General features: G+C 42.8%; 2 protein-coding genes across 3 annotated transcripts; both read left to right on the forward strand.

Annotated features, from left to right (window-relative positions):
- The first annotated feature begins 310 nt into the window (after window positions 1–310).
- On the forward strand, window positions 311–13,441 carry LOC125008422 (alpha-1A adrenergic receptor-like). 2 transcript variants are annotated; one of them, XM_047585647.1, is made up of 3 exons: window positions 311–623; window positions 709–1,740; window positions 9,681–13,441. In XM_047585647.1, the coding sequence occupies exons 2-3, from the start codon at window positions 777–779 to the stop codon at window positions 10,244–10,246; spliced, it is 1,530 nt and encodes a 509-aa protein (XP_047441603.1). In that variant the 5' UTR covers window positions 311–623; window positions 709–776; the 3' UTR covers window positions 10,247–13,441. The 2 variants fall into 2 exon arrangements, with proteins under 2 accessions (XP_047441603.1, XP_047441602.1); XM_047585646.1 differs by having other exon boundaries at window positions 313–1,740.
- Window positions 13,442–14,435: 994 nt separating this feature from the next.
- Window positions 14,436–15,973, forward strand: LOC125008078 (gastrotropin-like). The gene is made up of 4 exons (XM_047585120.1): window positions 14,436–14,607; window positions 14,695–14,855; window positions 14,955–15,044; window positions 15,134–15,973. Exons 1-4 carry the CDS (start codon window positions 14,541–14,543, stop codon window positions 15,191–15,193), a joined length of 378 nt encoding a protein of 125 aa, XP_047441076.1. The 5' UTR covers window positions 14,436–14,540; the 3' UTR covers window positions 15,194–15,973.
- Window positions 15,974–18,350: the final 2,377 nt, after the last annotated feature.

Below are 18,350 nucleotides of genomic sequence, written 5' to 3' on the forward strand. Positions count from 1 at the left end.
GCTACCTGCTACAGGAGATGGGATGTACACGGTTGAACATACTAAATTTGACCTTACTGCCTTAACCCTTTAAGTTTACTGCTCGAACTTCCTAAGTATTCGTGACGACGAAAGCAGAAACGAATATTTATTTATTGTTCATTGATTTATTGTTCGTTGACGCTTGGTTACTCTGAAAACACTCTCACTCTGTAATTTCTTACTGTAATTAATTTATGTTGTCTACGCAGACAAGGCAGCACCAAATCTGCCACCAGGTTAAAGTGATTGCGGCACACAATTTATAATTGTCCAGTTAAGCACCCTCCCCCAGTGAGGAAAAAAACAAATACAACACACCAACGAAGTGCTTCTCCCAAAACGCGCATTTCTCTACAAAGTTGCGCATAAAACGCAGGAAAAATACACCATGTATTTTCTGAGGAGTCGAGACTCGTCCTGTGGCGCGTCATGCGCACTTCATGGACTTCTATTTAGGTATGTTTGGTCAGTATATGGCATAGCAGCGTGTGGAGGAGAGGAGGCAGGAGATGACTGCTGCCCCCCTCACTTCTCCGCTAAGCCCTCAGGAGAGTGGAAGAAGTGGGACTGCGTGTGGACTGCACAATGAACGGGTTTCTACGGTAAATCTGATTTGGAAACGAATTTTTTTAAACGCGCATTTGAACCATGCGGACATAGGGCTTATTTTTATCTGTTTGTCTTCAGTTAAGCCCTTTCGAGAGTTTCACTTATAAGTGATCTGAAGCCTGCTATGGAGCACTTCGTGAGTCAAAATGAGTCTGAGCACTGACAATGTCACAAAGTTGTGGAAAAATGGTTCCTCGGAACTCGACTGGGCGTCTTCTCTGGACAACTTCACCAACAGCTCTCGGGGAAACCACTCTGTGCCCAGCGAGGTGGACCTCACCCGAGCCATCCCGCTCGGCTTGGTGCTCGGGGCTTTCATCGTCTTTGCCATCGCGGGCAACATCCTCGTCATCCTCTCTGTGATGTGCAACAGGCACCTGCGGACCCCGACCAATTACTTTATCATCAACCTGGCCATCGCCGACTTGCTGCTTGGCACCACGGTGCTGCCGGTGTCCGCCACCCTTGAGATCCTAGACTACTGGGTGTTCGGCAGGATCTTCTGTGACATCTGGGCGGCGGTGGATGTGCTGTGCTGCACCGCGTCCATCATGAGCCTGTGCGTAATATCTATCGACCGCTACATTGGAGTGAGCCACCCGCTGCAGTACCCGGGTATCGTGACGGAGAAGCGGGCTCTGCTGGCCATGCTCGGGGTCTGGGTGCTGTCGGTGGTCATTTCCATCGGACCTCTACTCGGATGGAAGCAGCCGCCGTCGCCGGACGACACGCAGTGTCCCATCACAGAGGAACCGTTTTACGCGCTCTTTTCCTCCCTCGGCTCCTTCTACATCCCTCTTGTCGTTATACTAGTCATGTACTGTCGTGTCTACATAGTCGCCAAAAGGACCACTAAGAACTTGGAGGCAGGTGTGATGCGCGAGAGGATGAACTCCAGCGAGCTGACCCTGAGGATCCACAAGGGATCTCAGGTGCATGAGGATCACGGCAGTTCGGGCACCGCCAAGGGCCGTGCGAACCAGGCCAGAAGTTCCCTCACGGTGAAACTTCTGAAATTCTCCCGGGAGAAGAAAGCAGCTAAAACTTTGGGAGTTGTGGTCGGCATGTTTACCCTTTGCTGGTTGCCGTTCTTTCTCGCCTTACCCATAGGTAGGTACAGCAGTACACTTTTTATCGGTAGGGACTACTCATTCAAAAAAAAAATTAAACCAATTTTCCCCACGGCCCACTTTAATTTAAAAACGCCACATTACTCATTACAGGATATAGATTGCAGTCATTTAAATGGCTGTAGGAAATTAAACTGGGGGAGATAGAGGTTGCTGCAGACGCTGCAAATCATGTCTGTTGCAGGCGCTGGAAAAATAGTCTGGGTCTCTCATCATTTACAGCCCTGATCCCTCAGCAAACCTATGGAGAGTCTGATAAACTGGGGTGCGCAATATATACTGCTGGGGGGGAAAAAAACGTCACACATATATTATGGCAGCATTCAATATTCAAGGCAGTAGGAATCCATATTATTTATCTGTTTTCAGCTTCCGTTTATATATTATTGATCATATTGACCTTATATCCTGACAAATCAGTCTCTGAACTCTGGGCTCACAATAATAAGAAGTGACAGAACGGATTCACCATTGTTCTTACATTATTAGTGTTATCTTTGTTTTCAGATACATATATGCATCTTTGTTGTATTCCCTGAGTTTCAGGTTTCATCTGTTGGTGGGACAAACACACAAAACGAAGAGCAGCTAGCCTCCCTTATGGTCAGACAGGCTCCACAAGCCTCTGACACTGGCAAGCACACAACACCCCGCCGTCAAGGCTGTTCAAAAAAAATCCGCAGCGGAAATTAAACCGCGTTTGGCGGCGAAACGTACAAGCATGCCATGGGCTGTACTGTGGCAGGAGGCTGACAAAACATTAAGTCCTTATTTTGTGGCTATTTTGGGACCAATGGGCTCTTGGAGCGAGGCAAACATGGTGCGATGTAGATGATCATTTTCCTAACGCTCTGATTTCCAGGACATTGAACCTGTGGACTGCGGGCTGTGAACGCATACGTTGTTTGCGTGCTGCCTGTTTATCTTTTGTCACAGTTGGTGGGAGCCTTTATGTCACTGCCTTCAAGCTGTAGCTCATAATCTCACATGAACACACACACACATACATCACTACCTGAGGCAGGATCCCACTGCAGAATCACATTGTGGGGATTCTTTTGCTCAAAGGACATACCAAAGATAATTTTCCAAATGTTCTGATATATAGAGTTCTGTCATTGTGCGCCTTTACTATCTCTGCGGTATAATGGTGACACATTGTGACAACGCACCACACTATTGAATTCCATACACGTTTTAAGCGGGGCCTCAGGGGCGCGTAAGAGAAAAGCATACAAACAAGCTGAGCAGTCTTGTGGCGATTAAGTACACAGAATGCCGCTGCAAATGCGCACGCCACACATCACACTTTGCCAAAGCAAAGCACCGCAAGTGTTCTCTTCCGCAACATCAGAGCCTCCTCACTTTTCCAAAGGGAGTTTGTGTGAGAAGTTGTTTTTCAGTTTGTGCCTTTGCTCCCTGGTGGGAGTATAAGGACACATCTGATAGGACAGCGGCACTTTCCCTGCGTTGCTCCCAGACTATTCATTAGCCTCCTCCCACAGAGTGGGATTTCCTGTGTCACACCTGTTATTACCCTGCTCTTTCCTCTGCATATTGTCCCTGATATGTAACGCATGTGGCAGTCCTGGTTGCCAGTGTGCGCGCCCGCGTGGCGGTGGACGGCACGTGGGCTTTGTTTTGCGTGTGTGAGGGACAGCGCTGAAACATTTATGCGTGTTTATGCGCAGTCTGTTCGCATGTGTCCGTCAGTGCGGCTGCAGATGCTTCTCCCTCATCCAGCACTGCAGATTTCGAAACAATTAAAAGCCTGCAAAGATGAAAGCGAAGGTTAAGGTATGTGGACTCTCCCCTTCAGGACTGACCTCACCCACCTCATTCAAATTCTCTAAAAACCTTGTTTTTGTTTTTGCACATAAATGGCAAGCAGGCCGCTACCATTCCTACAGTTTGAGTCATTCCTTTTGAGGTTTTAAAGTATCACGTCTCCTTTTATGCATTCAACTTGGAGCAAAGTAAGGTATACAGATCTCCTCATGATAAACAATACATCAAAGTTTTTAAGTTAGTGTGACTCAGGGACAGCTGCTTCGGAGGAAAAGCAGCACGAAATTTCACACACACTCACTGAGTGCTGTGTTTGTCAGTGAGCTAAAGTAATTTTTTATTTATACATTCCTGTATCATATTATTAAAATAAAAAATGACACCATAACATCTTCAATTGACCAAAAACAGTTTTTAAGTCCAGACTTTTCAGCGGCGTACAGTGGTAATGCATATCTGCGTGAAATTAGAGAAACAAATATAAGCAGCGCTCAATTTCAGGTCTATTTCACATTTCAGGGCAACAGATTTTAAGCTTTTCATGGGTGAGACTGTCCGTGCTAAGGACAGAGTGAGGCGGTCCTTCATCTAGATTCTACTACAAAAAAAACTGTATACAGATGTGAGAGCAGCCTACATACACAGTTACAGTATCTGGATATTTAATAACTCGTCTGTGGGCGGAGATTTTGACAGAAAAGTAGGTTTCTGTTCACAGAAATCAATTATTTGTAGTTTTTTTTAATCAGTGTGAGGAGGTTTCTGGATTTATTTCAGCTGATTGGACAAAAACAAACACTCATTCTTATTCATACATGAATATATTTTAACTTGAATAAATTAACATTGCTTAAAAAAATGTAATCATCAATAGGTCATCAACACGAATATCAGCATATTCTGCTCTACACAGAAAAACTTTTCCTAAAACAAGGCAAGCGTTAACATACGATATTTCGGGAGATTGTGAAACATGAAGAGTTAGCGCAGGGACCTGTCTAGATTTTTCACTCAGCTGTTTTCCAATAAGAAATCATTAGTTCTCAGCGGGCTACACGTGTTATTTCATTGCGCACGCTTTCCTGCGGCTCTTTTAACACCCAGCGCAGGAACTAATGTCCTGTGAAGGCCCCGCATTTAGCGAGCGGTGAGAGTGGAGTGCCCGACTGCGAGAGAAACCAACACTTTGAGGTGTTAACAATTGTTTTGTTGTTATGAGATGTATTTTTGGAAGATATACTGTATGTGTGTGTATCTGTGTAAATCTCATAAGTTTCGTTCGCTCCGTTGAAGCTTTCCAGGGCCCTGCGCTCCGGGGGTAATTGAGATGGCTTTTGGAGAGGAAAAATAATGAGAGTGTTAAGTGTCAAAGCGATGGAGAAGAAAGGAGGTGGCAGAGCCAAGCTGGAGGGGCCACGGGGCAGCGGGGGTGAAGGCGAGGGTCTCTGGGTTGTCAGCGCAATTTTCCAAAAATAGCTGCGCGCTTCGTTTTCATTGAAAGTAATGTGAGAGGGCAATAAAGCCTCTGTCCTTTTAGATCAACACGTATTAATCATATTTATTGGTGCATTACGAAGGAGGATGTGTGCGTTGCGGTGAGAGCAGATTGTGCGTGTCTGCGTGTGGCACAGAATTAGCTTGCTCCCTCCAATTAGCGAGAATAACAGGATGTCTTGTTTTGTTAAGATGTTCCTGTGTTTCGCAGTGAGATGAGTGCGTGTGTGCGCCTGTCCTCAGGAAGGAGGTGCAAACATTTCTCTTAACAGAAGGGCCGAGACGGCCGACCAAAACCCACCCCAATGCTATCTATATACCATTGTCCCGGAGCCGAGACCTTCGCATCCTCTGCCAGTTTATACTATAGCTTTTCAACATAAACACTTCAAAAAGGACAAAAATGGACCACGTTCACACAGGACTTGAATACACAAACACGTACCGTATCTGGCTGTCGGAGGGTTTGCTGTCAGACAGGGTTTCCTGCATATTCATCCTGTGCTCGTGCAGAAAGGAGAAACAGAAAAGCCATGGCAGTGCTCCGGCTATTTGATCATCGTGGGAGCCCCCCCGTGTGTTTATGGGCCCCTCCTGCAAAGAGAACCGCATATGTGTGTTTGTGTGTGCAGATGCCACTATTACACCCCACTGGAGATGCTAACAAATGGAGAGCACATTATAGGCACAAATCATTTCCTAAGCATGGGCCTTTCCTCGCTAAGAGAGGCCATGAAGAGAAAAATATTATTTGTCATGAAATAAATTCAGGTAATTCATAAAAATAACTCATAAATCAGTCCAACATTTCCTGAATTAATTACTGCTGCCTTTCTTAGTTTTATGTCATTCAAATGCTACATCTTCGTATAGAGTCAGGTTGTATTAAATTATAAATTAACAGACATTCAAAATAATTACTTAATAATGGAAATCAAAAAATCAAAGCACTGTCTTAGCACAAAGCTCAGAAATGTTTGCTGCTGCTGATAAATGAAAAGCGATTAGCACATTCGGGATCTTAATAAGCCAACATTAATCAGTTTATTAGAATTAGTAGAATATTGCTATGACAGTTGCTATTGGCTCATCCCATTGATATTGTATGTCACTTTTAGGACGCCCTTTACCTTTACCTTGCCGGGAACATCAGCTAAAGGTTCCCCATTTACTGACAGTTTGTACAGCTGATTAATAGGGACTGTACACGTCACAATAAACTAATAAAGTAAAGGCCATTGAGGAGCAGCATCAGTTTCTAGTATCGGAAACTATTTTGAATCATTTTTACGGGTCCTTTATTGTGTAAAGATACGGCTGCTTGGTTGTTGCTTCTTACTCGTCTGTTACGACATTGGAGAAGAAAATAACTCTTAAAGAACAGAAAATGGATTCTTACTGTCACCGTAGTCATAGAATCACAGTTTGCAACCAACAGAAACAGATCGACAGATGGAGAAGGATGCAGACAGAAAGATAAGTGACACCCCGCCCTTCTCTTCTCTCTATCCCAGTCACACTCATAACTCAGTTATATAATCACATGTAAGTGGCCGTCCAGAAGGGAAAATAGCAGCAAAAAGAGACCCATTCATCTGCAGTTCCGGAGGCCAAGACGCATTCAAACAGCATTCTCCGGTTTCATCTCTCACAGTCTGGCCACCGGGACACATGCAGACAGTTTGTAGCGCTCGGAGCCACTGAGTGAAATGAAAGCTGAAAGTGACATTTCCCTCATATTACCGAACAATCGCTTTCGTCCGTGGTAACAAATTGACCGAGGGCCGTGAGCTTGCGCATGCGCGCATGTGCTTTGCTGGATCTCGAATGGAAAAACTGAGCGGGATGGTTTCACGGTTGCAGACATGCCAGCGTGCCTGCGGCATCAGAACCCGAGCGAGGTTCTTACGCTGAGAAACTTTCCACCTGCATCATTTGTATCTCTTAAAGTAAACGTCTGAGCTGCTGAACAAGCCGAGTCATCTCTGTCTGTCACCAATTGAGTTAATTTCACACTCGAAAGCCTAAGATAATACGGCATCCCCGGCCTCTCCAGGAATGTGATATAGATTTAAGAACGTGGGTTGGTGTTACAAAAAAAAAAAAAAAAAAAGTTTTACTCTTTACATCTGCCCACACGCAAACACGGAACATCTTTTTTTTGTTTCACACTGATCCCACGCGCTGTGTGCTTATTAATATCCCATTTTGCTATGAGTGTTCACCCTCTCACCTCATTAGCTCGTGAGCCATCCTTCCTCTATTTGAGCTGAGCCGCACAAGTTTAGATTAATGTAATGCAAGTCACTCTGTAAGATACAGAGCAAACATGCTGCAGAATTTTATTTATTTTCCATAAGGACAGTGAAAAAAGTTAAATCAGTCTGAGTCTTAAACACCATCAGCCATGTGCCCATATAGACAATACTGTCTAAATGTATGAGAAGGGGAAAAGTTATTGTAACTAACCTCCCATGGAATAAACTGCCATTTCATTTTGACTAAAATGTTTAGCTCTGTCTCAAGGCAACACTCCTCTCCCACTGTGAATTTATCTACAAATGAATCCAGGGTCATCCTGCTCTCAGTGTGTTCGTGTGCAAATGCAGAGTGGCTGCAAGTAGTTTTTAAAAGCAAGTGCATTATCTGCTCATGAAGGCCTTTCTGAACACAAGGTCTTGATTTATACATTGCAGGTGGATGTGACTGTCCCCACATGGCGTGTGTTAACTGGTCTACAATATAAATTCTTTATCAATGCTGCCACCTACTGGGTATAATGTAACTTGCAATCGACCAAATCTGACGGTACGTGCTGAATTATGAGCGAAGACGCATCGATCTGAGTCACAACATATAACAACAGGTCCATGTATGTTTGGACATGGATACGTTTTTTTTTTTTTTAACCACACATTTTGGTTTTGTTGAATCAAAACTACAGGCAGAAAAAGCGTGGAATTAACTGAAGGCAGCTTCAGTAAAGGCCTGGAAAAACATCACATGATTGATGTCCACACAAGTTCCAGACTTTGGGCAGTCATTGTCTGTAAAGGAACCCCGATGAAGAATTAAAAATAAACATTTTGTGTTTGTGATCAAATTCTTTTCTCCAGCCACTCTGGAGCCCCCAGGGACTGTGCGCAAACATTATTGTAATTCCCACACCTTTCCTCCAGTTTGGATGCAAATAACCTCAAAGTAAAGCTGCAAGTCTGGACTTTAAGCCCACATTCATTAAAACAGTTTTGTATGGGATGGGTGATTTAGAAGTGTTTTTATAAGAAAAAAAAACCAAAACATTTGATTAATACACCATACATAAACAGTTTAGTCTCAAAGATCTGTTTTAACTATAGGCATGGAGCTAGGATGTGATTAGCTTAGCTTAGTTTAGCATGAGAGCATGAGGGAGTGGAGTCGAGTGTATCTGCTAGTTGCCCAGCAACCACCCAAATAAACAAATTAAAACATTAGACCTAGACTTGAATAGACTTTAATGATCCACACGGGAAATTGCTTGGTCACAGTAGTTGCACATAAAAGAAACACTATCAAAATAGATAAGTAAAAAGAAAGTTAAATAAAATGAAAATAGGACACAAGTATTATCTAGTAAAATAAAACCAAAAATAGTGTAAGCAAAAAAGTGCAACCCTCCCTAAAATGACAAAAATTCAGAGAAATAAATGAGGGTCGGTATGGTCTAAGTGGGTCTTAGAGGTGCTAGTCATTATATGTTTGGACTTGGACAGAGCCAGGATAACTGTTCCCATCTACTAATAGCTAACGTCTGTTAATGGGCATCTGTACATCAACATGGGGATTAACTAAGAAGCTTTCTGGTTTGTGTCTGCGGTCCTTAGTAGAACTGACCAGTCACATTTGAACAGGCCTAAGTATCAGGCAGGTAAATAGTACACGTGAAGCAGAAAAGATTAAATGTTATCATAACCTCTTAACAAGCAGATTAACAGTAAAGCATATACCTTAAATAGAGTCTGTAAGTTATTTTAAACTGGTTCTGTCCTCCTCTCACCTCCTAGCTGCTGCTAGTTACGGTATGTTGCAAACAATGACTGGTGCGAGTACCAGGAAGTCTTCGCCCGTTTGTTTTTTATGTCACCTGGATGTCTGCCTGCTGCACCGGAAGCCCTGAAACATTGGCCTCTGTCCCCAGAAGCTGATGATCAGCAGGTTCAAGGATTGAATACGTCCTGGCTCTAGGTCCATTCTTTCCACACAAACATGAGGGTACAATGGTCCTTCAGATCTTCACAAAACTTTTTACTAGAAATAAAACAAGCTTTTTGAAGACCTGAAATGACAAATTAAGTGCAATTATGAAAAACTAAATATAATTTAAAACACTGCATAATTTAGATTATATATCTGGTTCTGTACCATGTCGATTGATGTTGATCTCTTTTAACTAACAGTTGGCAACGTAAGAAACAACCCCACAACCTGCTTCGACGTGTATAAAATGTACTTGTTACGCATTTATTTTATAACATTTGAGCCGTGTCCACTTCCATCTAGTTTAAAAGTTTAGATAAAAACAGCCAAGAAGAAAAGTGAAGCGGTTTCTGTACACAGCCACCGGCTAATGCATTTTTCTCGATCCCCCCCCCCCAGGGTCTTTTAATGTGAACCTGCGCCTCCCGGATCTCCTCTTCAAAGTGATCTTCTGGCTCGGCTACTTCAACAGCTGCCTGAACCCCATCATCTACCCCTGCTACAACCGCGAGTTCAAGCTGGCCTTCATTCGGATCCTGAGATGCCAGTGGCACCAGCGCAAACGTCCCGGGTGGAGGGCGTATAATTACCGTTCCTCCAACTTCAGCGCCTCTGGGAACTCCCGCAAAGGCTCCGCGGACCACAACTCCAGCTGCCTGAACGGAAGCCAGCGCACTCTGCCGTCCTCGGCGAGCCCGAGCCCCAGCTACCTGAGCAGGGGTCTGCAAACCTGCCCCGAGGGGGAGACGTTGTACATCTGGGGAGCCACCACGCCGACCCCCTCCACGCCCAACCTGCTGCCCGGCAGCCCGGCAGACTGCCAGCGTGGAGGCCTGAGAGGGGATCTAAGGGGAGGGAAAGCGTCCGAGGAGACGACTGCTGGCGTTTTCTCTTTCTCCTTCGGGAAGAATAAAGACAAGGGAGGTGCCAACAAAGACATCATCATGCCGGACGATAACGTGTGACTTGTCGTATCTCTTAATTACTGAATGAATTCTTTTATCGGGTTTGCAGTCAAACAGAGCATGGATGTAGGATTTCACAGGTTTCACTGTACGGCCCCGTGATCATTCATCAGTCAGTGGGTTGTCATTGTGATTAGTGGTCAGTGTGAGGTGAAGATCGACTGCGCTGCTGTATCACTAGTACTTTGTTCTGTGTTGCTGTATCTGTGGTTGACATGGACAGTTTCTTTCAGTGAACGGCGAGGGGGGCTGCGAGGTAGTCGGTCAAAAATATTTTGCCTCCGCCTTTAGACTGGAAAGAGACCCGCGCATGCATTTTGCTTTAAAGGACAAACACACATCATTTCAGGGATGATGTCCACCCGACACAGCCTTCCCTGTGGCCGTTTTAGTTCCAATCCACTCCAAATCTGCCTTGTAAAAAACAAAAAAAAAAAAAAACAAACAAAACATAAGACTGAACATGACAAAAAAAAGGACTAAAACAAGGACTCTGTTGCAGTCATTTGATTTTTGTGGTATATCGTGGAAGTAAAGTATAACCCGTTTTCTCTGCTGTGCGCACAATCATTAGATATCATCTTGTTTGTATGTTTGTAGAAATGTGATGGAGAAATAAAATTAGAACGTTGCTTTTAAATGCTGCTTCAATGAAAACTATTAATCTGTCTGTTTCCCCTTTCAAATTAACGTGGCACCATTACGTCGTGATGGTGAATGGATCTAATGTTTGAAATAAAAATGGATGTGATTTGCTGTATCCTGAGTGAACGGTGGACAGTTTTGAGCCTCTGAGGTAGAGAGTAAACATTATGTTCCACTTAGAGGACCAGACGGAAATTATTTTATATCAATCACATGAACATGGGCCTTCCTGTCAAAGCCAGTCACAAGATACCTAAATATATATACAGATTCATACTTTCTCCTTTACCCACTGAATCCTGGTACATGCCACTTAAGCATTCACTCTTGCAGTGGTTTATTTTGACAACAAATAATTCCATCTCTTACTAAGCAGACACACCCTGCATTTGGGTGCAATCTGAAACACCTTTGTCCAGTGTCCATTTTTAGTCTCAGTAGCAAAGCACTGGACCACAGAGTGCAACCAAGACATTGTGGCCATGCTACTCTGTTAGGTTTTTCCCAGCACATATGCTCAGACGCCTCCTGCTGTGTCCAGTAGTACAGACCTTTAGGTCAGTACTGCTGGAGTTAAGGCTGCCGGCCCAAGGAAAATACCCTTTTAACACACAAGTCCAGAAACAACTGTGATGGATCCACGCAATTGCTTCAAATGAATCTGGAAAGCCAAGATGGCTGACCATTCAGGGGAAGTCCCACTGCAAAAGGAGAAATACAGGACCTCTGCTCCATTTCCTGTGAGCTTAAGAACTACGTATAACCATGTTAGACAGTGGGATTCTTGAAAGCTAACAGCAGGTTCAGACTCCTCATGCTGTGGTAAGCAAATAGCTGTTACCCTAGTAGAGACCACTTCAAAATATATTTTTTTTATTAGTCTTCTTTGGAACAAGGCATATTTTGTTTTACCATAATGAGCCAATAGCAAACCCATCCATCCCCCACAATTTTTGGAGAGAGATGGAATCAGTCCCCTGAGCGTAGGACATGATCGAACTATTGACGTTAAATATGAAAGAGCAAAGAATGTGGTTGGTTGGGAGTCATTGAGTGAGCTCTTCCACTTCGGAGGTTTATAGTTTGTTAGTTCAAAAGTATTTTTAGCATTGGCTTAAAGCCTTGACTTTTAAAGAGCGTTGGTCCACGGCAGTCCAGCTCAAACTTTGCTAAAATTAGCAAGCAATAGAAAAGTTTGTGGGGGAAAAAAGACTGTACAAAATACTTGCAATTATAAATTATAATCGATAAAACTAGAAAGGGCAAGAGTAGCTCTAGAGAAAACTGGTAAGTTTTGAGCATGTGAAGACAATGTTAAAGATAAAGTAGCTCACAGCATGTTCCCTCGCCTCTTGTCATCAAGTCATAAAAGCTCTGCAGGACAGGCTTTAATTTATGCTTCCTGAGGAATACATAGAAGCTTAAATATTAAATACAGCCTCAATCCACACGAACAGAACGGCCTTTTCTTTAGCATTTTTGGACACTTCACATACGCACACTGAAATCACTGCTGTCCATACAACCACAGTGGGGTTTACACAAAGCTGCTCAGTTTTATTTTTAAGCTGTTCACTTGGTGCACTTTTGACAGAATGCTTCCTTTTTTTTGAAATCATATGGGTGATCTGCAATGTAATAGAACACCTGCTAGCTTAACACCTGCTGTACTGTGTAGACACCGACCAGAGGAACTGTTGCTCTGCTAATGCGGAGCTCATGCTATACTTTCCATCTTAGAAGTGAGCTTTTCTTGTTAAGGTAAAGGCTCAAAGCTCTGCCTTAAAGCATATACCTTAAAGTGTAACACATATACTAAAATGCTTTTAATTAATTAGTTAGTTAAATGACCAGTGTGATCAAAAGCAACGACTACGCCGAGCACAACTCATTTCCCTTTGAGACAAACATTTCCTGCAAAGCAATTTCAAATTTCATGAAAATCAAGGCAACAGCCCGAGGTCTCTGGAGGTGTTAATTCAAAGCTCAGCAGCGCTGTTTGTAACTTTTTCACTTGACTTGAAGTTAAAATCTCAATGCAAAATGTAACACTGGTTTCAAAGTTTGCATCATTACGTGCCACGTCAGGGGAATCATAAGCTAAGTGACATGATCTGCATTAAAAAAACAAAAAAAAAAAACATTTTACCTAACAAATGCTTCCACAGTAGACCTTAATGACCCCTGTACTTCTTAGATTTTAACATTCCTCTACACCCATAACTGAGGGCGCATGATTCTCGGTTTGACTTAACACGCTGCTTCAATATGTTTGAGATATTTAATTTATGTCAAGATGCTAAAGTTGTCATTTGACTTTACCGGTGGGTGGAGGGGTCCTTCGTCAGCTGCTGGAATCATTATGTGGATTTGGCAAAAGCAGGAGGCCAAGGTCTTAAATACAGGAACAGACTAATGAGGCTGTACCAAGTACACACCACAACGGGGGGGTTCAGGTTATTTAAGTTTGTGTATTTTGGGGCTTTTGTTAGATCAAATGTTGGAATTTAAATGCTTTTGTGTTTGATTAAATATATTTATCTCACTTTACAAACTAACTGCCTGTTGTGTGTTTTTTCCTGTAGTTAGTTAGTCTGGAAGTTCCCAATGTAAACCCCTTCATACGTAACTGGTTTGATGAGCCAGAACTGTCCCCTGTTCTGGTCACTTTTATATCATTGCATGTGTTTAATTCTGTACATTTAAGCCTTATGGACCCAGAACTGTATTGTTTCTTAAATTCTAGCAACTTTCTGCCTTCCAGCTCAACTACAGGCGACACTAATTTTCAGTAGGATCCCACATTAAGATGTCAACACCCACAGTGTTGTGAAGCATTCATTTTCGTCATGTCAGTGACCACATTGTTTCACATTGCTGAAATATTTTATTTCCACATGCAAACAACTGCTGATCTCAACTACAACAACACAAAATATGTATGATGAGCATGTTTCACCAGATTTAACTTTCATAATCTCCATAAATGGAGGAATTTCTTCAGGCGGGCTGTTTCTGTATGCATGTTCAAGGTGAACAGCAGGGATAATATAGAAATTACTCTATATAAGATAATGTCTCAGTATAATAAAAAAAAAAAAAATCCAACTGTTCCATTCAGAGTCCACTGAGTTTTTAATTCTGTTCAGTTTTACATAAAGCAAATGTGTCCACGTTGAAATGTGAATATGTGCAGTTTTTTTTTCACCAAATACCCAATAAATAAATGTGACAATAAATATCTGACCTCCAGCTGCTATCCTTATCTTCTCAGTCCGATGGAAATAAAATAAAAATCTGAAAACACCTGTGCACGGTACATGACCACCGCTGAAAAGGCGCCTGTGACGTGAACAACGACACATTGTACTTTAAGAGCCACGCAATGCGTGCTCAAACTTGCAGAGGCACGGGAAAAACCTGATAGTGTCAGGGGCATGGACATACTTTGTTGCGGGGATGAGAAGTGTGAGAGCTATGTGTTGGAAAAACACCGCTAACATTTTTGACATGCACGCAGGGCTGACACATGGTGAGATTATGTGCGGGAGGAAAGGAAGAGGCAGGTTTGAGAGCGCCTGCAACAAGCCACTCCTCTCTTGGAACATAAACTCCTTCCTTATTTCATCACTTCCATATCAGCATCAGCATGGCTTTTGCAGGGAAATACGAGCTTGAGAGTCAAGAAAACTATGAGGAGTTTCTAGAAGCAATTGGTATGAGGATTCTTCTTCTTCTTCTGTTTTTACTGAATCTTAATCCATGTGTGGATAAATGTGAGCCACCTTTGTTCTCTACCACAGGGCTTCTCAAGGCAAAGACAGACCACAAAGTGGTAACAGAGGTGGTTCAGGATGGGAACGACTTCACCTGGACACAAAGCATCCCTAACTGGACCTGGTCTAATAAATTCACCGTGGGTCAGGAGTGTGAGCTGGTGACGATGACAGGCTCTAACTTCAAGGTGAGTGCACGACGTGCCCTGGAGGAAAATAGCAATTCAACAACTAACCTCGCACGTTTCACACAACGTCTCACCTGCGACTCTTCTTGTGGCCTACAGGCCCCTGTTACAATGGAGGGCGGCAAAATTTCAATCCAGTTCCCTCAGTACAACCTCACTGCGGAGATCGTCGACGATAAGCTAGTTATGGTAAGAGAAGCAGGCGCTGGTTCACACAGGGCTTAATCGCCACAAACTCTTAAATCGTTTGTTGTTCTTTTCCACACCGTCTCCTGCAGATCTGCACAACACCGGGAGAGAAGGGTGTGACCTTTACCAGAATCAACAAGAGGATCTAATGCTACAAGACTCAACACGCTTCAGTGCATAAGGGGCTGCGGGAAGGCTTGATCCAGTTACTGAAAGAAAAAAAGAGGAATAATGTGACCATCTGTGCTGAGGAGGAAGTGAAACATCTCATTGAAGTTGTGAAACTAAATTATACTGTATTTCTGAATAAGTGGGTTTGCACCATGTTCAGTGTGATCCAGTATAAATCACTTAGATATAACATTTTGCTTTACTGTTGACACGACTGTTGAATTTATGATTGTTATAAAGCGGCCAAATGTATTTTAACGGCTGATTTCTGCTCAACAAATGAGAGGATCTTCTAAGGGTTTTATGTGTTTTATGTGTCTTGTGAACTTGAAATAAGTAGAAAATACATGTTTCCTTCAATTAAGTCAGTTTAGCAGAAGTTTATAAAGTGTAGAAATGTGCAAGAAATTCCCCCACACTATTCAGAATAAACAATATGATTTATATTTTGTTAGTATTATTAGTTGGTGTGGGACGATATATCGTTATATATAAAAATAATAATCTGAAAAGACGGCAGAAAAAAAAAACGGAAGTGTAATTTGAGGATGTTTCTGTTGGTCTGTAACCTGGTTCAAACCTGTGGCTGCTTGCAGAACTTATTATAATTACTTGAAATATTTCCTCATTCTGTAATGGTTGACTCATGAAAAAGGCCAATTGGCTGCCTGTGCGCCGCAGTCACTTCACTGGCTGGTTCAAGCTGTAAATCAGTCAGGCTGTCCAGTTGAAAAAGAAAATAAATGTCTACAAAGACACTTGGATTTTTTTTTTTTTAAATAATCAATCATTCAGTTCTGTTGCAAAAACTTAGACTAAGTTGACTATAATCAAGTAGCATTGGCTTACAAAATATGAACAGCATTAGCCTCCCTAAGCTTTTGGCCATTTCCACACATTCTGTGAAAAAACAAAACAAAACAAAACAAAAAAAAGAGTGGTTCCAGTCTACATGGTGAGTTCTGTGCCATCTGTGGTTTGATGTGCAAAGTTTAGTCTCTTCTTCTTCTTCTATGAAAGCCTGAGTACGTCCCCCCGCTGTTGTGACACCAGCTAGTGCTGCCTGTTCAAGCTGCCGTTCAGGGACCAAATGCTGCAGTGAAGGATGAAATCTCACAGTCTGACAGGGACCTTCAGAGGATCAGACTCGCTTCTTGTATTGAGGATGTGAATAGACGTGCCAGTTGTTTCTCCGCAGTGCTGCTGGTTCAGATCCAATGACGGAAGAGAACCTGGGAATGAGGACGTTAGTCTGGAGCAAAGGAAACAAGATTTGATCCAGCTACAGTTGGATTTATATAAAAAAATTCCTTCAGGCCTGCACTAGCAATGCCAGAAAAGAAATTGGAGAAGGGTAACTGGTCACTAAAACTGGAGTTGCAAAAAGCTGCAGTTGTCAACTGTCACCACTAGGAGGTGCCCTTATTCTTCTGTAAAACATGGACAAGGACTGGTGTTATTGTTTTAATTCAAACGGTTTAAGTTCTTGGATGAGTAAAAACACTTCTAAGAAATTGCCACAGAGATCGCCCCTCATTGTTAAATCACGTGTTTCAGTGTGGCTAGCAGAGGCTCATCATGTAGGGGGCCGGTTTGATTCATTTAGCGAGTAGTAATATCGCGTGTTATCGTAAAGACACTGTAACAAGACTCCTTGACATTTGTCCTGGATGGCTGACAAGCTGTTTGTGACCAAGAAAAGGAGATTAAGAACTCGCTCCTCAAGTAAAGTGTTTGTTTAGTAGCTGTCACACTACAAACATCCTGCACATGCCGTCCTGTGACACACTCCTATCAGCCTGACATGACACATCCCGAAGGAAGATTAACGTTTTTCCTGTTATAGTCTAAGAGATGATCTGAAAAAACACAATGGTTTTAGATTCACAGTTTTCCTTTGCAGCTCAGCCTCTATGCTTAAGACTGCAAAACTGCCCAGAAAAATATGCTAACAGAAAGAAATTTGTTGTGTGTACGGACTAAATCCACACAGTGAAATTACAGTAGTTGCCCTGATAATGACCAAATTATACCTCAGCATCTGATCCATAAGGACATGAAGACACGGACAGAAACACACAAGCACAATTCAAGCACAAAATTCATAAGAACTTTCAACACCTTCAATTTTTGACTCATACCATCCTCTCTAGAGAATAATGACTCAAACACCTTAAGGCCTTTAACGTGTCTATACATTGTTCTACTCTAGCTCAGGTTTTACAACACTCATACTAAATAAACTCAAACCAGATTGCAAACACAAACTAAGATTTAAGAATTAATCCGTGCGAATGCAATCTTAAGCCCACAAACGACGGCGATTAGATCTCACTTTGTGAGTTCAGAAAACATGTAGCAAGACATGCACCACAGGTGTAGAGCAGCGTGAGCAGCCCTGCCCAAGCCCCCACCCGACAAATTCTTCCTCGAGGACGCGTTTAACAGAAGAGAGCAGCCCACCTCTTTAGCGCCGCATACAAAAGACTACAAGTGACAGCCTGAAGCGCTGCACCCACCTGTCCACACCTCCTCCACCTCCTCGCAGGCGAAGGAACAGAGAGCGGCTCATGTGTTTCAATGTGCAAATTAGGTATCGGTATCCTAATCTGTATTTCATTTTCTAAACGGTGAATATTCTGGTGTGTTGGAGGGAACAAAGATGAAGGAGTTCGCTATGCCGTGCCCCACACGGGGAGGGCGGCCATTTTTGATGCTTTACATTAGAGTGTAATGTGTGTGTGTGTGGGAGTCCCATCACTGAATAGGTTTCTATATATCAGAATGCCACACAACACAGAAAGCTGTGAGTGAGCAGTGGGGGCAGATGAGAGGCTGAACTTGTTCTATCAAGTGGTGAATAATGACTTTGTCAGCTGTCTGAAAAGTAGCACTGCTCGTTGTGTTTAGTATTCCACCCGTGACTTGCAAGCGTGGGAGTTACAGATTAAATTATTTGTCTTAGGTTTGATCCCAAGCGTGGAGTAGGCACACAATCCAAATACAAATTAAAACCATCAGATAATGTATTATAATGGATAATGTAAAGTATTTTTCTGTGTTGTGCAGTAGGGGAACTGACTGACTCTGTAAACGTACTCCTCCACCCCTGGCTTTGGCTTTATTCAGCGCATG

The sequence above is a fragment of the Mugil cephalus genome, chromosome 5, assembly GCF_022458985.1.
Source record: "Mugil cephalus isolate CIBA_MC_2020 chromosome 5, CIBA_Mcephalus_1.1, whole genome shotgun sequence".
Taxonomy (NCBI): domain Eukaryota; kingdom Metazoa; phylum Chordata; class Actinopteri; order Mugiliformes; family Mugilidae; genus Mugil; species Mugil cephalus.

Coding starts and splice junctions, on each gene's coding strand:
- LOC125008422 (XM_047585647.1), top strand. CDS start 777: ATGAGTCTGAGCACTGACAATGTCACAAAGTTGTGGAAAAATGGTTCC. Junction 1,741..9,680: donor CTTTCTCGCCTTACCCATAG/GTAGGTACAGCA, acceptor CCCCCCCCCCAG/GGTCTTTTAATGTGAACCTG.
- LOC125008078 (XM_047585120.1), top strand. CDS start 14,541: ATGGCTTTTGCAGGGAAATACGAGCTTGAGAGTCAAGAAAACTATGAG. Junction 14,856..14,954: donor TGACAGGCTCTAACTTCAAG/GTGAGTGCACGA, acceptor TGTGGCCTACAG/GCCCCTGTTACAATGGAGGG. Junction 15,045..15,133: donor TCGACGATAAGCTAGTTATG/GTAAGAGAAGCA, acceptor CGTCTCCTGCAG/ATCTGCACAACACCGGGAGA.